The sequence below is a fragment of the Gymnoscopelus microlampas genome (genome assembly GCF_963454915.1).
Source record: "Gymnoscopelus microlampas genome assembly, chromosome: 17".
Classification (NCBI taxonomy): Eukaryota; Metazoa; Chordata; class Actinopteri; order Myctophiformes; family Myctophidae; genus Gymnoscopelus; species Gymnoscopelus microlampas.
The window spans coordinates 16,673,877-16,689,907 of record NC_139954.1 but is presented as its reverse complement, the minus strand read 5'-3'; the positions used below and the strand labels follow the sequence as shown (position 1 = coordinate 16,689,907).

The 16,031-nt window shown below is 42.7% G+C and overlaps 1 protein-coding gene across 3 annotated transcripts in view; it reads left to right on the top strand.

Annotated features, from left to right (window-relative positions):
* Positions 1 to 16,031, top strand: part of col18a1a (collagen type XVIII alpha 1 chain a) — a 109,803-nt gene that overhangs the window by 53,946 nt on the left and 39,826 nt on the right. For all 3 annotated transcript variants that reach the window (XM_084083816.1, XM_084083815.1, XM_084083814.1), the window contains one exon: positions 13,518 to 14,059. In XM_084083816.1, the coding sequence (XP_083939942.1) occupies positions 13,518 to 14,059 (542 nt within the window). The remainder of the gene's footprint in view (positions 1 to 13,517; positions 14,060 to 16,031) is intronic.

Genomic DNA, 16,031 nt, shown 5'->3' with positions numbered 1-16,031 from the left:
CAGTGTTGAGGAAGTCCAGGCACTCTTGAGTGAGTGGGCATGGCTCTTGAGGTCAGGCTGCCACCATAGTTTGGAGTGGTTTTTCTGCCTGCTCCTGTTACCAAAGTGTGGTGCACCAGGCCTGCCTTCGGTGTTGCCATGCCGGAGCTTCTGTGAGGTGTTGCGTGACAGCTGCTGGACAGTCCTGGATGAAGGTCACCTCCCTGTGGAGTGCCAGACTCTGCCAGACGTGGAGGACGATGGGTATCAGTGCTTGTCAGTTAGTAACTGGAAAGGTAATCACTGGTTCAAATGGATTCCGGCTTTGGAATTCATTTGGAGCCAGTCATTAAATTCCCCACTCCCCCCTGTATTGTCTGGTTTTATCACCAAATCCCCTTGTTCAAGTCAGCACAGGGTGTCAGTCCCATTAACTCAGTGTTTGGTTTCCCTGCATGGCAGCATGGTTACGGAGACAACGGAAGCATGATCCAAGCTCACTGCTCCTCTCTGCACAGAGAAGCACATGTAAAACTCTAACAAGCATGGCATTATTACTGCTAACAGTGCTCACAACCTAAACCTGATGCATGTCTGTGTTTCCATCATCCACTGGTTAGCATGTGACTCATCACTAGCAGGTTATTCGATTACACAAGCACACACATACACACGCTCATGCACACACTTGACTTTAATGGGTTTCACACCGTCAAATCTGCATAAGGCATGTACAGAATCAGACAAATCAGTTTCATGTGCAAGCATGAGGAGTGACGTCTTTATCGCTTTTTTAAGGTAATTTCATACAGTTGTGGTCAGTGTGGCAGGGGAATGTTTTCACTTCATACAGTAGCTTGAAATTGTATGATTTGATTAGATTAGGCAAGTGTAATCAGAAAAGAAAAAACACCCTTTGATCTTCCCTGCTCTGCCTTTCAGCATGAAACATATGATATCAATTAGGGGAGGCATTATAACCTGGGAAGTAAATCCTGTTCATTCAGTAGTGGCATGTGATTTCCACACTGTATCCATACTGTACATCCATACTGTGAACTATGTGAGCATGTAATGGAAATAGTGGAAGTAGTGGAAATGCACACGTCTGTTTTGACAGTGGCTTGCGGGCAGCATCTTCATGTGTAATTGTCTGTCTCCCAACTGACAAATTAGGTTGTCAGGGATTATTTTTGCATCAGTGGGTTGCGTGTTGCAGTCGAGCGCTAATCTGTACTCTTACACTAATGTATAAGTGTTGCATGTACATGCACTTATGTCTTATTAGAATTGAGGAGTTTCAGTCCACATTCCCAATTATTATTACATTATTACATTATATTATATTATGTTTCCAATTATAGTTGACTAGTGCATGACCCATATGAACTCTGTTATGTCTCATGACTAGACTATTCTCTGTTGTTAGGGTACAATGGCCAGCAGGCTCTTGCAATTCACTTTTGCCCAAGCATGCCTCAGCAATAAATATGTTTAAGTCAAATTGAAAATAATTCTCTACATCACTATGCTGTGTAAGTCTTATTAGGGTATAATAATGGGTACCTCATTTGATATGCTTTGTAAATGATATATTCCCACAGAGGCAATATCACTTGCTTTACAGTGTCGTTACATTCCAATAAAGTAAGTGATTAAAGCATAGTTAGACAATAAACAGTGAAATGAAATGAGGCAATCACCCTATAGCCACACAATTGAACATGTCCTGGAGGCAATTAACTCATGTTTTTGAGGCAGTGCAGTGTGAGTTCAAATGTGTCAAACTGTCAGCAGTGTAATGGAATTATCCCTTTGCTGTGAAAGCAAGGCATTTGCTTCTCGTTACTGGGACCAGGTTGTATTCAACTGATAAGCGACGTGGTTGTGATTGCAGACACTTTAATTACTGTTGCTATTAGCAGTGAGTCTCCAGACATTTCAGTTGTGAAGAAAATAGTCTATACACATTACCCATATCCACTCACTAATCTCTTTTCCTGGGAAAAGAGGGTTGTTTTGGTGTCCTGTCTCATGTCATATCAGTAGGACATGGAGAATGTGTCTTTTTACAGCACTGCTATCTTTGTGACGCCTCGCTCTGTTGACAGCCCCAAGTGGACAAGATGTCTATGGTCCCAGCACTAAGTGACAGTCATCCTGGATCACATAGTATTTGCAAGTAGATCTTGCCGTTTGTTTTATTTTGTGTGAAGTTCTAAATGGTCAGCGTTTACTGCATCAACACAATCGATTCATCAATCATAGAAATGTGCATGAAATTGATTTACAAATACTTTGTGCGAGACTGTCATAACATTTTGGAACCTATCAGACAACAAGGACAATTTTAATATGACTAAAGTGACTGGTGAATCTTTAGCTATACTTTGGAGGAGTGTAAGGGAGGGTGAACCCACACGATTGAGAAATATACGTCAGACATGCAAAGATGTTGCAAATTAGCTTGTGGCAAATCAAATAATGTCCCCCCCAGCTCAGCATTTATAGGTGCATCAAAGACATGATCACAAAAGAGGCATGTCTGTTTGGTATTGCTTGACCATCTGGGATCACTCATTCAAAAACTGCTTTGTAAGAACCAATGGACAGTTGGACACTTAACTGTCAATATCTGTCTAAGAACAAACCTGACTTGAATCAGAACTGATGTAACAAATGGGTCTGTTTGCTGGGTTATTGCCCACAATGTGAGGTCTCTCTGATGCTGCTCAGGGATTTATACACACAGCCCTCAAAGTCTTGCAAAATCGGTATTTTGCTTCCTGCATGCTCTGGACGTTACCTCTTCCCACGCCTGTTGCATATGGTTTCTGTTAGAACCCTTTTTTATCCTTGGAATAGAGACATAAGTTTCAGCCTTTCTCGTCCGCTGAGCTGTGTCCAAGGTGGTAAATCGTTAACGATGGTTAATACAGGTTGGCGGTGAGCTTTGTCTGTTCAGTCGAATGAGGTCACACTTGAATAGCTGAGCTAATGTGTCACGTAGCCCTGTAAAGGCCTGCCTTGAAGCCCCCAAAAACTGCTTGTTTCCTTTTGTTTATTAGCATGGTAACATTATCTGAAGCTATTTTCTACTGTGGCGAACCCCCCACAGCCACCCAGGCAACACACAGACAGACAGACACACAAACAAGGCACCTCCAACCTCCCAAATTCCGTGATCAGGACCCCTGCCATGCGGTGTCTAGTATATCAGCAGTGGTGGAATAAGTACTCAGATTTGTTACTTGAGTAAAAGTAGCAATACTACGATATAGAACTACTCTGTTTCAAGTAAAACGCCTATATTCAAAATGTTACTTAAGTACAAGTACAAAAGTATTTGGCATCAAAATGTACAGTACCAAAGTAAAAGTGCTCACATTTTTCAAAATGTGTCAAACTTTTTCTAAAATGGCAGATGGACAATCTCACAGATTGTGAAATTGTAGAACGGCTATTTTCGAATAGCCAAAGTATAGGGATTAAGTTGTTAATGTATGTAATCGGCAAAATAATTAATAAAAAAGTACCTCAAACTTGTACTTAAGTACAGTACTTGAGTAAATGTACTTAGTTACTTTCCACCACATATCAGACACTCGTGGCTATCTGAAGTTCCTTTGGCTTTCAGGGTGGGTGAAGGGCAGTTTATCTCATGTACTCTCTCTCTGTGTAGACGAACACCACCACGCTTCTCTGTGATTTGGCAATGGCCCACCGTGGAGCGATCTTTCACCACGCTCCCTTCATAATTCTGACTTGGAATTCTTTGGGCGGATGCTCTGTAGGGGAAGCGTTGACATGTGGCTTTCTTTAGTTCCTTGCGTGGCGCGTGCACAGCTGGGCGGTTCACACACTGTTTTATATAATGTGAATATGAACTATAGATATGTGTATGTGGGAGGGTTGCCATCCGTGGGAAGATGGCAGAGATACTGGCCCGTGCATGAGTGCCCTGTTAGAAGTCTGTCAGATACTATCATCTTTACAATGGGGGGCACCCCACTGGCACGAAAGACGATTGTTAAACCACAATAGGCCTTTTAATTATGTATTTTCCATGGCTACTGGTCCCGTCCTTGAAAGATGAGTGGTCATAAATGTTTGGTTTTTTTTCGGGGAGGGACTGGGACTGGGATTGGTGCGCGCACGGGGAGGTCAACTGCAATTAGTTCTGGGAAAGAAAAAAGAACATCCAGTTTGAAAACCATAGGCAACTGGGAAGCTCCATTACCCGCTGTCAAATTATGCTGTTCACTGAATTAACTTAAATGCAATGAAATCTGTCCATCCAACCCATTTCTGAATTGGTCTGAAAGTACAAGAAAATGGTGCAGTCTTGTCAGAAAAAATGGTTACCCTTTTAGCTATATATCTGTGTTAAGTTTAATCTATAGTCCTTCGTGTGGGGCTGTCACATGCCAAAAACAACAGATCTACAAGAACTGATCAGTTTAGAGGTGCAACAGTTCATCAAAAATAATAAGGAACCCTGGGGGTCCCTGGACCCCACCTTGAGAATCACTGCTTTACAGCTTCTGTTCTCAGCATGTTCCTTCCACTGGAGGTCTGACACTGATTAGCAGTATGGTGGTTCCATACACAGTTTGATCTTGTAGCTTGTGACAGGAAGGCCCAAAACTGGCACGGCTCCGCCGTCACGGAATCATTCTGCGCTGGCTCTCAGGAGGGTTCCTGTTATGGGCACAGTGTGGGCTGAATTCTTCGCGGCCAGAAACTCATTCCCCTCCTGTGTTGCAGGGGTAAAGAAACTAAACAAAAAAAAAAGGCCCAAAACAATGGTTGATGAGGCGGTGTTGAAATACAAAATACAGACATGCTGGGATGGCTCAGATTGGTCCGCAGCCAAATCTTGTTAAGTTTTGGGCGGTTTTTGTGTGGTTGCAGTGCTGCCTTTTGAAGTAAATCTGTTAGAGTTCCTCTCAAAATCATGGCAAAACTGAAAGGGAAAAGGAATTTCCTATAATGCTTCCATTGAAACATTTTCTTCTGTCGTGTTTTTCTTTAAGGGATCTATTGATGGAGCGTGTGGTATGTATGTGGTGAGGTTTAGCCTTACAACCTGGCATGTCACCTCACAAGCTCTGTGTTTTCACTCTGCGTTGTGGACCAGCCTAAGTGCTGTAGAGATTACAGGTAGATTACTTGAACACTATCACATTACTGCCTCCCTCCCCAGCCCCCAAAAAAGGGGGAAACTAGAAAAAGTGCTCCTCGAAGAACAGGTCTCCGCCAGGTCAGGTACGTTATTGTGGCCTCCTGGTGGTGCTATAATAGGCCAATGTGAAAAGGGTGCCATTTATTCTTAGGGCGTTCACGGCAATCGGACACTGCATTCATGATTTGACGCATTTTGTTCCAAAAATGTGTTTTGCTATATTAGACCTGCTGGTGGCGCTATAACAGGCCAATGTGAAAAAGGGTGGCATTTCTTCCTTGTGCCTAGTGGGAATGTGTTTGTGAAATTTCACGGAAATCGCAAGCTGCGTTCATGATTTGAGGCATTTTGTTCAAAACGGACCAATCCTGCAAATTTTGGAAGCGAACCTTAGCCAATGAGGATGGAATATGGGAAATCGGACAGATCCGTGTTGATCACATGACTATAGAGATACTGTGTACCGATTTGCATGACGTTTGGATACAATCTGTAGGAGTAATGTTAAAAAAATGGGTTTTGCTCAAATCGGCCTCCTGGTGGCGCTATAACAGGCCCATGTGAAAAAAATTGAGGCAGAGGTTCTGAATTGGCATCCAGGAAGTGTGTGTGCACAGTTTCGCAGCGACCGGGCCAACGGTGCCAGAGATTAGCTGCTAACACACGGACAGGACAGACGGACACACACACGGACACACACACACACACACACACACACACGGACGGACGGACGGAGGGTAAAACATACTCCCTCGCCATGCCTTTCGGCCTGGCGGAGACAAAAAAGAAAGAGAGTAAATCTACACAGCGGTGTATAACAGACTGTAAATTAAGCATTATTCAGACCCTGCTACATCATCTGTGAGCCTTTACCTGAATAGCGTTAGTAATTTCTAAGTAATTAAGTGTGCTCTAACTGTATGAAAAAGAAAGCTATTATTGGTCTACATTTGTATCACAGTGTGATACGTGGCCTGTGTTTTGAATAGACAATGACATGTAGTTACACCACCGCGATGGTCATTTAATGTTCTATCACAAAATGTATGTTAATGTAAGCGTATCTATCTGTCGGTTGTGTATTTATGTGTAAAAATGCAATTGTGCTAAGATTAAACTCAGCCTTGAAGACACGGACCATCAGCACAATTTCTACCACCATTTCTGGAAAATTGTCCTCACACCTCCTTGATAAATAAGACAATAAGCATGGTACAACTTTTCTTCTACGATACAAAAATACTCTATCAATTAATTCTGGATCTATCAGAAATTGAGATTGGTATTTAAGTTAGAATCCATGATATCACAGGAGAAGTGCATGAAACACAGGTCGAGAGTTAAGTACAGTGGTTCTCTGGCAAGAATAGGGATCAAACCATGCTTGCACACATAGATAAGAGGGGACCTTGTGTCGCAGAGCCAAAGTGTACTCATAACAATAAATACCAGGCCAGCGTGAAGTGGCATCTTGACTCTGTAATATTCAGATTGTCAGAACGTAGCATAAGGGCCAAGGATGAAAAACATTCTCCTCGCATCAGTGTTTGTCATGAGACTGCTCAGCCTAGTACACTGTTTCTCAACATCTGGTCTGGGTTCCACCAGGGGTCGCAATGGACCCTTAACGGGTCTGTCACTCAAATATTCTCGAATGTTCAAATACCGTTTTCTTTCTTTCTTTCTTTATTTTTCTTTGGGGCCCCAATGTTCACTGTAAAATTATCTGTGTTAATTTCACTCTGAGTGTACAAATGGAACCAAATGGACCCTTACCCTTACGGGTCCATTTGGTTCCGTGTACACTCTCAGATTTATAGACCCGTAAGAGTCCATTTGGACCCCCTGGTGGTCTCCGGACCTAACTTTGAGAACCAGTGGCCCCTAGAACACATGATAACAAAGACACTACATATTTGACATCAAATTGACTTTGTAAGTATCACACCCTGACCTTTCTTGACCCAGTGTAACATTGCTGTGAGCAGTTAACCACTTAAGCCCTATTTAATACCAGGACTATGCGAAAATAGCTCATCTACGAGCGTTGCATCTCGACACGTTGTGACCTTATAGAGAAAAAAAAATATTGGAAAATCTTTGAAAATGTCTTAAAGGTTTAAGGCATATCAGGAAAGACAGAAACTTGTGTCTCTCTCAGTCAATACAGAAATAGCGATATAAGCCAAAACATGCTCAAATAATCTTGTGACCAAATTGAATTTACTTGTTAAACATCAGTGTGCTGTTGATGAGCTTCAGGCAAACCGCTTCAGACTATAACCACTCTTCTTAAGAACAGGTTTAGACCGAGGGTTAGGGTTACTGCAGTTCTACGTTCGATTCTACAATACTACAGTTCCATATGTTCGATACTACAGCACTACAGTTCTATGTATGATACTAAGATACTACAATTCCATTTGTCCGAAACTACGATTATACAGTTCTATGTTCGATACTATGAGGTCTGGACCAAGGGTTTCCATGGATTATGGCAGGGGACAGTTATTATAGTTGTCATTTTTGTTGTTGTGCATCTTTGTGTCTCTTTTTCATCTCTCTCTCTCCTCCCCTCTCTCTTTCTCTCTCTTGCGAACCCCCCCCCCCCCCCCCCCAACCCAACTAGTCTAGTCTGATGGCCTCCTATCAGGTTCTGCTAGACTAGACGTTTCTTCCCGTTAGGCTCTATACTCAGTCTGCTCCTTTTTCCCTCTACACCAAATCCCTTCGCCAAAAATAGCTGATATGCACGCGTGAGCTTGTAGATCTGTTATTTTCGCAGAATTTTCACCCCAGAATAGTGACGCAATGGTTCATGTGGTTTTCCTTGCTGACATCGCCAAGGGCTCGCTCATGGGGAAATAGTTAGGTCTCTGTAAGAGTATGGTGCTGACCTGCTCTACAAAGAGTCTAGAGACAAATTGTTGTGGTTTGGCACTATGTAAATAAAACTGATTGATTGAAGTTTATTGATAGAACGCTGACCAGCTTGTTGCACTGTGAGGGATGGGATCGCTCGCTGCCCTTGTCAGTGGGCCTTCAGGGATGTTTTGATTGGTGACGGAGCGTGGCCGTTTGGAACCGCACAACTCTCCATGGCGGTCCAGATGTTCCTCATTTTCCCATGGAGAGTCCTGGATGTTTTACAGCCTGGAGACACTGGACTCGCGTCCACTAATCCTCCAACTGTCACTTCCTTGTATCCTTAACCTCTTCATCAGGAAGCTTAGGGGTCGCCCCTTAGTTCCCAACAACTCGGTGTAGGCTGTCATCCTGAGACAGACTTAGGGCTGAACGATAGGGACAAAATCAAATATCCGACCAAATACCTCGATATAGATATTTGTGATCCAATAATTCTGAAAGTTTTTGAAAGTATAAAATAGAGCTTAAGTGATTAAAGGAAAAGACAACTCTTATGTATGCCGTATCACAATATCGTGATATTATCCCAGACAATATCTAGTATCAACATATTGATATAATATTCATGTTTTGCCCAGGCCTAAACAGCCTTACACTGTACTTCATGTAAGCATATCAGAGACAAGAGTCTTGTGTGCACCCTTTCTGCATGCTAATGGTATCTGAGGGAATTGGAGTTCCTGGTCATTAAATGGTCCCTGACGAACCTAAGACCATAAATCCAGCACCGGTCTATTCAGCAACAGTTCCTTTCTATGCCTGATTGCGCTAGAAAAGTTAAAGCTGTCATTGGTTTGACAAAGGCTTTTTGGAAAGAGTGAATTGAGATTGCTCTTAAAATGCTAATGTGAACCCTCTGCACAATCACCTATTTTTTATCAATGGGAAAGAGTGAGTGGCCAGTATTTTGGTGACAATGTTGCCATATTCAAGGGAAAATCGGCAAAGGCATTCCTTTGGGAGTTTAAAGCTGCTTAAACCTATTCAGCTGCACATTAGTTTATAGATCCGGTGACTAAATTGTCTTCGTCCGACATAATGGTTTAGCACTGTTTTCTACTCTTAAGTTCATGTTGAGGTCAACATCAAGGGAAAATCTTATGATCAAATCTCAAATGTTGTTCAGTTTCATGTCTACATTGCTCGATTAGCATACCACTATTCCATTAATAAAATCACACCATAAGAGCACATGTTCTTTCGCCATCACTTGCTGAAGGAATTCTGTATAAATTATCTACATCTGGGTCAGGTAGTATTTGGACACATTTGTTAGCTAGGAAGATACGATACAATATTACTTTATTACCAGCTCTAACTGAAATTTGTCTTGCGACTCAGCAGCCATGCATGTATGCAACACATAATACACATATTTGACATAACACAGAGAAACAAAGCAAAATAAATTTCATACATTGACCAGATTCTAAATTAAGCCTCAACATCGACTGATGAACAAAGGACTTCTTCAGTCTGACCTTATTGTATTTTGGAACGCCGTATCTCCTTCCTGAAGGCAGCACCCTATATCCCCCATTTGAAACATGGCTAGTGTTTGAAGTGATATTCCTTGCCAAGGTTCAAGGTTGTGCTTTATTGTGTACAGTTACATAAGAGTAAAACTTATTTTTGTTCAGCTTCCTTCAGAAAATGCAGCAGCATGGGTAATAATAGTAACAATAATAATAATAATAAAACCGTAAACAAAAAAACGCAATGGGATGTAATGACAGAAGTGGAAAAACTAAAGAATCTGTCAACTTGCACCAAAATATCTTAAAAATTAATGATTTGCTTTGTTTTCTTACCCACGGATTCAATGTGATCTTTCCATGACAAAAGATGGTTTATTACTACTCCTAGGTAAATGTGAGCATACCTGGTTGATCTGTTCACCATGTGAATAGTAATGGGGGATCTAATGTGCTAATGTTTTTCTGGCAGAGTAATGCAACATTATTTTATTCAACTTTTCATTAGCCTACTGTCAAGTTGACAACTTATTCAAAATTATCTGAATTGTCCTGACTTTGTTAACACAAAACCCACCCACACCCATGTGGTTTGATATAGTTATTGTAATTTATGTAAATGTATATATATTTGTTTTATATATTTCATGATCAGGTGTGTTGGTAAATTCAGACCATGACAAAGAGTGCACATCTGGTCCCGGTTTAAGGTTTAATAGGTGAGCTGTTTCGGTAATGATGGCCTTGAGTTGGAATGCACGTGTGCACGCACGCACGCACGCACGCACGCACGCACGCACGCACGCACGCACGCACGCACGCACGCACGCACGCACGCACGCACGCACGCACGCACGCACGCACGCACGCACGCACGCACGCACGCACGCACACACACACACACACACACACACACACACACACACACACACACACACACACACACACACACACACACACACACACACACACACCTTTATTATTGGTCCAGGGGCGTAGGACGAGTGCTGCAGGGCTAGTGAAGCACATCCGAGGATCAGATGATCGAACCACAGGGGAATGAGAAGTGATATTATGGTGGAAATGTACTATGTACATGTACGTGTATAGGAGAGAAAGGCGTTATTTCCCTTGGAAATGTGCACATGGAATGCTATGATGATGTGAAAGACAACTGCTCTCTGTTTTGGGAGAAGTGTCTCACATTCCACCTCATTACTAACCCTCAAGTGGGAATTTGACAGCAAATCAATTATCTTACCCGCTAGTCTGCTGCCAGCTCATGCAAAACCAATGACATACTTCAGACAAAAATAACCGAGTTGTTGCCACAATGAGTTCAGTGTTTAAGTTCAAAAGGTACCATTTTACAGCAGCATGTATTCAGATTTGAGGGTTATTCACTGAAGCCATTAGTGCGCTGTCCTGACATAATTTCTGCATCATACAGTCGATGCCTCACATCTCAGCTGTGACAATTGTGTCAGGATTCTGAACATATTAGCGGGTGAATATTGTCCTACATGAAATATTTTTGCATTCAAAAAATATGCGTGTCATGTTATTATGATATAATAACATGACACATGGTATCATGGAGAGGGGAGGGAGCAAGTTGTGGTTGCTTGTGTGGACTTGTGTGTGAATGCAGGTCTACAGAAGCCCCCCTCGGGGGGTGTCTTTATCAGAGCAAACATCTGCTGTGACAATTTATTGTTTGTCATCAACCGCACGACCGCCATGGACTCACGCCAAGTCTCCCTAAGGCTTATCTGAATCTTCAGGGGCTCATTTTTTCTGCTCTGGGGGATTATTTAAAATTTGTGCGGTTAATTCTATCATCTTGGTGGTTCATCATCCAGTTAGTATGTTTGCCATACGTAATTTCAATTTACGTAATTGCCTATGAATGAACTGTCGCGTTTCACTGTTGCTACCCTCTTGCTATACCCTCTTGCGTTTCATAAAAGCAAAAACATCTGCAGAAATAGTGTATAAGGCGGGTGTTGGTCTCTGTTTTAGACTTGTCCTGGTTTAATTGCGGCAGCTTTCTTTATTTGCCCAAACACTGAATCGGCTTGATTTGTTTGGTGGCATACACAGCAGACTTCAGCATACTCCTGGGTCTGATTGAGCAGCGGGCTGCATAGAGGCCACACATACATCAGCTGAATACCTTGTGTGTTTTGACTTTCAACAAAGCCACCTGTGGACCCCAGTGATCTCCACTTCTCACAGTGCACCAGGGGGTTCTTTGAACCAAACGATAAAAGTGGCACATTAGTCATCGGGTGACATCCCACTGCGTTTCTTCAAAGAACAAGAAATTGTATCACTTACACTCTGCAAAACAGTGATTTTGAGTGATAACTGTATTTCCAGTTCCCCCTTTATGTTTTCACATCTACATTCCTTCTTTATTCTAAGTGTGATTCTAGTTACAAGGAATAAGAACAAACATAGCTGACCTTTACATTGTAATGTAAAAAATAAAAACATGCAAGTCCCTGCAAACAACCCTTGAAAACAAGGACATCGTGAAAAGAAATGAGTACACATTGCTCTTTGTGTTTGTCGCATTTCCAGAACGTCTCTGATTAATATGCGTCGACCCCACCAGAGTTGCCCAGGGTGACGGAAGAGTGAGCTCAGATATTCAGGGGACCCAGCTGTTTGCCCTTCTGTGGTGCGGAGTGGTGGCATTTAGCATAAGTTAAATAATTAAATCTATTGGATAGGACTTAATCCTGTTCTTCATCTAGTAGTTTGACCACTGGAGAGAATATTTTAAGGTTTTGATTTGAAATCAATTGGGATGTGCCTCGTTATGTACAGTACTGTAGATGAGTCAAGGTATTTGGAAGTTTCATAGAATATCTCGTCGATGCAACACTCTGGCATCAACACTCTCATTCATCATTGATTTCATTCATTTGTTATTAAAAATTGTGTTTTTGAGATATTTGTCATCACCCAGCTTGAAAACCAGAACCAAAATCCCGGCCAAACCGGGACGTCTGGTCACCGTACCTTTACAAGTCTCCTTGAAAGACTGGGTGGTTTGATCTCACGGACAGAACAAAAATGTGTGGTAGTGAGGGGTGAAAGGGGGGGGGGGCAGTTGTTGAAAGCAGAATATCTGAGAGCTCCCATCATTCAAACGGTCTGCTTTGGAATCCCCCCCTGTCCCCTAGTGAGCTAAAGATTCCCCGCTCTAGTTTAGGATGATAGAGGAATGAAGTGGGGGTTGGGCTGTGTGTGTGTGTGTGTGTGTGTGTGTGTGTGTGTGTGTGTGTGTGTGTGTGTGTGTGTGTGTGTGTGTGTGTGTGTGTGTGTGTGTGTGTGTGTGTGTGTGTGTGTGTGTGTGTGTGTGTGTGTGTGTGTGGGGGGGGGGGGGGGGGGAGTCTGTTGAAACGTTCTTCTTTTGTTGGTCCCAGGAGCTGACCGCTACTTTGCCTTTTTTGGGGATGTCCAACTTTCTGTTGGATCCACACCCTTGCGGGTCCATTTATACACTCAGAGTTAAAGTAACACTCTGAATTTTGCTGTGCGAGAACACACTCCTTAAAAATTGTTATTACATTAATATTACACAGGCACAGCTGTATTTGATCTTTGAGCACAGCCGTTGTGATAGCAAAGGGATGTTGAAATGCTCTCTACCTTTTGTTTCAATGTGATGTTTGATTGACGGGTGGCTTAAGCATCATGATGTTTACATTAGTTGGGAGGAGTCCTTAACCTTATCACTGATCGTGAGAGTTTCGCGGTGACACTTTTGTGACGACCGTGTCCATCACACACAAACGATTTCTAAGTCACCTACCTACCCAACAAACTAATAGAGCCCCTGTCTAACACTGATTCCCTGCAATGCAGCCCTCCCCTAAAGCACCCATCTCTACCTGTGTTCCCCGTGACCTCACATCCTGTCTCTCTTCCCCATGTAGAGGAGAGCGGCGTCTCCCTGCTGCAGCTGATTGGAGACCCTCCCCCGGATGAGATCACCACCGTCTACGGGCCCGACAGCCGGCCCAGCTACGTGTTCGGCCCCGACGCCAACACGGGCCAGCTGGCTCGCGCCCACTTTCCGAACCCCTTCTACCGAGACTTCTCTCTCATCTTCCACCTGATGCCCACGACCGAGAGGAGTGGCGTCATCTTCTCCGTCACGGACGGCTCCCAGGGCATCATGTACGTGGCTGTGAAGCTGTCTGCCGTGCAGGCCGGCAAGCAGGACATCATCCTGTACTACACGGAACCCGACTCGCAGCAGTCATACGAGGCGGCCCGGTTCACCGTGCCCTCGCTGAGGGACGTGTGGACGCGGTTCTCCATCGCGGTGGAAGACGAAAGGGTGTTCTTCTATTTGAACTGTGACGCCGACGCCCAGGTGAAGCGATTCGAGAGGTCGCCGGATGAGATGGAGCTGGAGGCCGGCGCCGGCGTGTTCGTGGGTCAGGCCGGAGGGGCCGACCCTGCCAAGTTCCTGGTATGTATTGGGGAATCCGTTTCAACTCGCCTCTTTGACGTAGGTAAACGTTCAGCTTTGAAAACCAGGATGTGAGTGTATATATCCTGAGGAAAGAAGGGCTAGAATGTATTATTCACCTTGAAACTTTTCTTACTGGTGGTGTTTCCTGTCTTGCAAGCAAAAGAATTTGTAGGATGCTTAACCAAACAATTCTTTATCTCTGGAAGAAAACCACTCACATAACACAGCTAAAGTGAACTTAACCACTTTCAACTTGGCGTCCCTATTTTAGTCATTATACAACTTTAAAAAATGTATAGCTTAAAAATATAGCAGATCTACAACCTCACGACACGTTGCAAAGTGACATGTGATGCGACATGTTGTGAGCTTGTAGATCGGTTATTTTCACCACATGACACCATCGTACGACAACTTATAAAATAGGGCTTAAGTGGTTAAAACAGACAGTCAGCTGCAGACTGAGTGAAATTGGGTCAGAGTTCAGAATAGCGCCTTTGCTATTTCACAGTCTGACCGGTGAATCAGAAGCTGTCGAGCCTGTATTACTGGATTACTCCTGTGTGATTTGATTGCCCAAATTGGCCCGCTCCGACCCACAGCGTAGACACCTCGGCCAGGCCGCCATCTTCTCTGGACTAGAGATAATTGGTAGTGCCTCGCAGTCGGGGTGCAATCAACTCCTGCTCGTTTGGAGATGCTGTAAAACCCGGCAGCAGACCCCAGCCACCTCTTGACCCAAGCTATGATCAGTAAACACAGGCAGACAGGTGCACTGTGACCCTAGGTGGCCTGGCCTTTTGGTTACACACTCAGCAGAAACATTAGCAGGTCTTGAGGAGGGTCCCACAGGGGCTCAATTCCACTTGGATGCATTCTCGTGTTTTGAGAAAAGTAGACCAGGGTTTAGTTTGGTTTACATGGTCTATAAAATATACAGAATCAAGAATCAAGAGCCGTTTTATTTCGTACTCATACAGGTCCAAGCAGTGAAATGTTGGTGTGACACGGTCCAACTGTGCAACAACAACAGCAATACAATATACACATGATAATTATAATTATAATTGTAAGAATAGTACTGGACTTTAATACAAATAGAACAACAAATAAAATGACATGACAATGACAAATAAAAAATAAAGTTAGCTCTTTAAAACCCCTTAGCAGCAGCAGGGAATATCCAATGGGTATGTGCAAAATCAATGTAATAAAATCTATGTACAATAATAAAAACACAGCAATATGAGGAGAAACAACTTTTTTTTTTTAATAAAGATGTTTATTTGCAGTGAAATTTTACAGTCCTATTTTTTTCAGCAAATAAACCAAAAACAGAACAAACAAAAAAGAAGAAGAGGCAGACATATTAAACAGAAGATTAAATATTTCAAATATTTAAAATAACATGTACTTGAAATCAAAATACACACAATTATATCACAACTTTTTCTACACGTAGAAACAACTTACATATTAAATATCTCATTTCAAAAACAAGGCTATAGAAGTAAACAAGCAGAGACAGATTCTGAAAAATTGCTTACAAAAAGACCAGGTTATAGGTATGATTTGCTTTGACGTAATGAAAGCATTTACAGCAGGTACGTTTGAAAGAAACAATTACTGTAGATATGACACTGTTAATAACTTTGCAAGAAAGAGATGAGGCTCTAAACGTCGTATCATGAGCTGTTATGTTTGAATAAACCCTGGAGCACAAAAGTGAGTTGCGAGCCTCATCTCTTTCTTGCATTGTTACTGTTTCTACAGTTAAAGCTCAGCACCAAAAGTACGCGTTATTTGTTTTTTCTGACTGTTAATAACTTTACCTTAACTACATACCATACAGAGTTATCAGTTGACTCATACGCGTGCGGTCATTGCTGACTGTTTGTTTTGTTTAATTATTCTGGTAATTAATTTACGTCAGAAATAGCTTTATTGACTAGCTTAGGGATAATTGGAT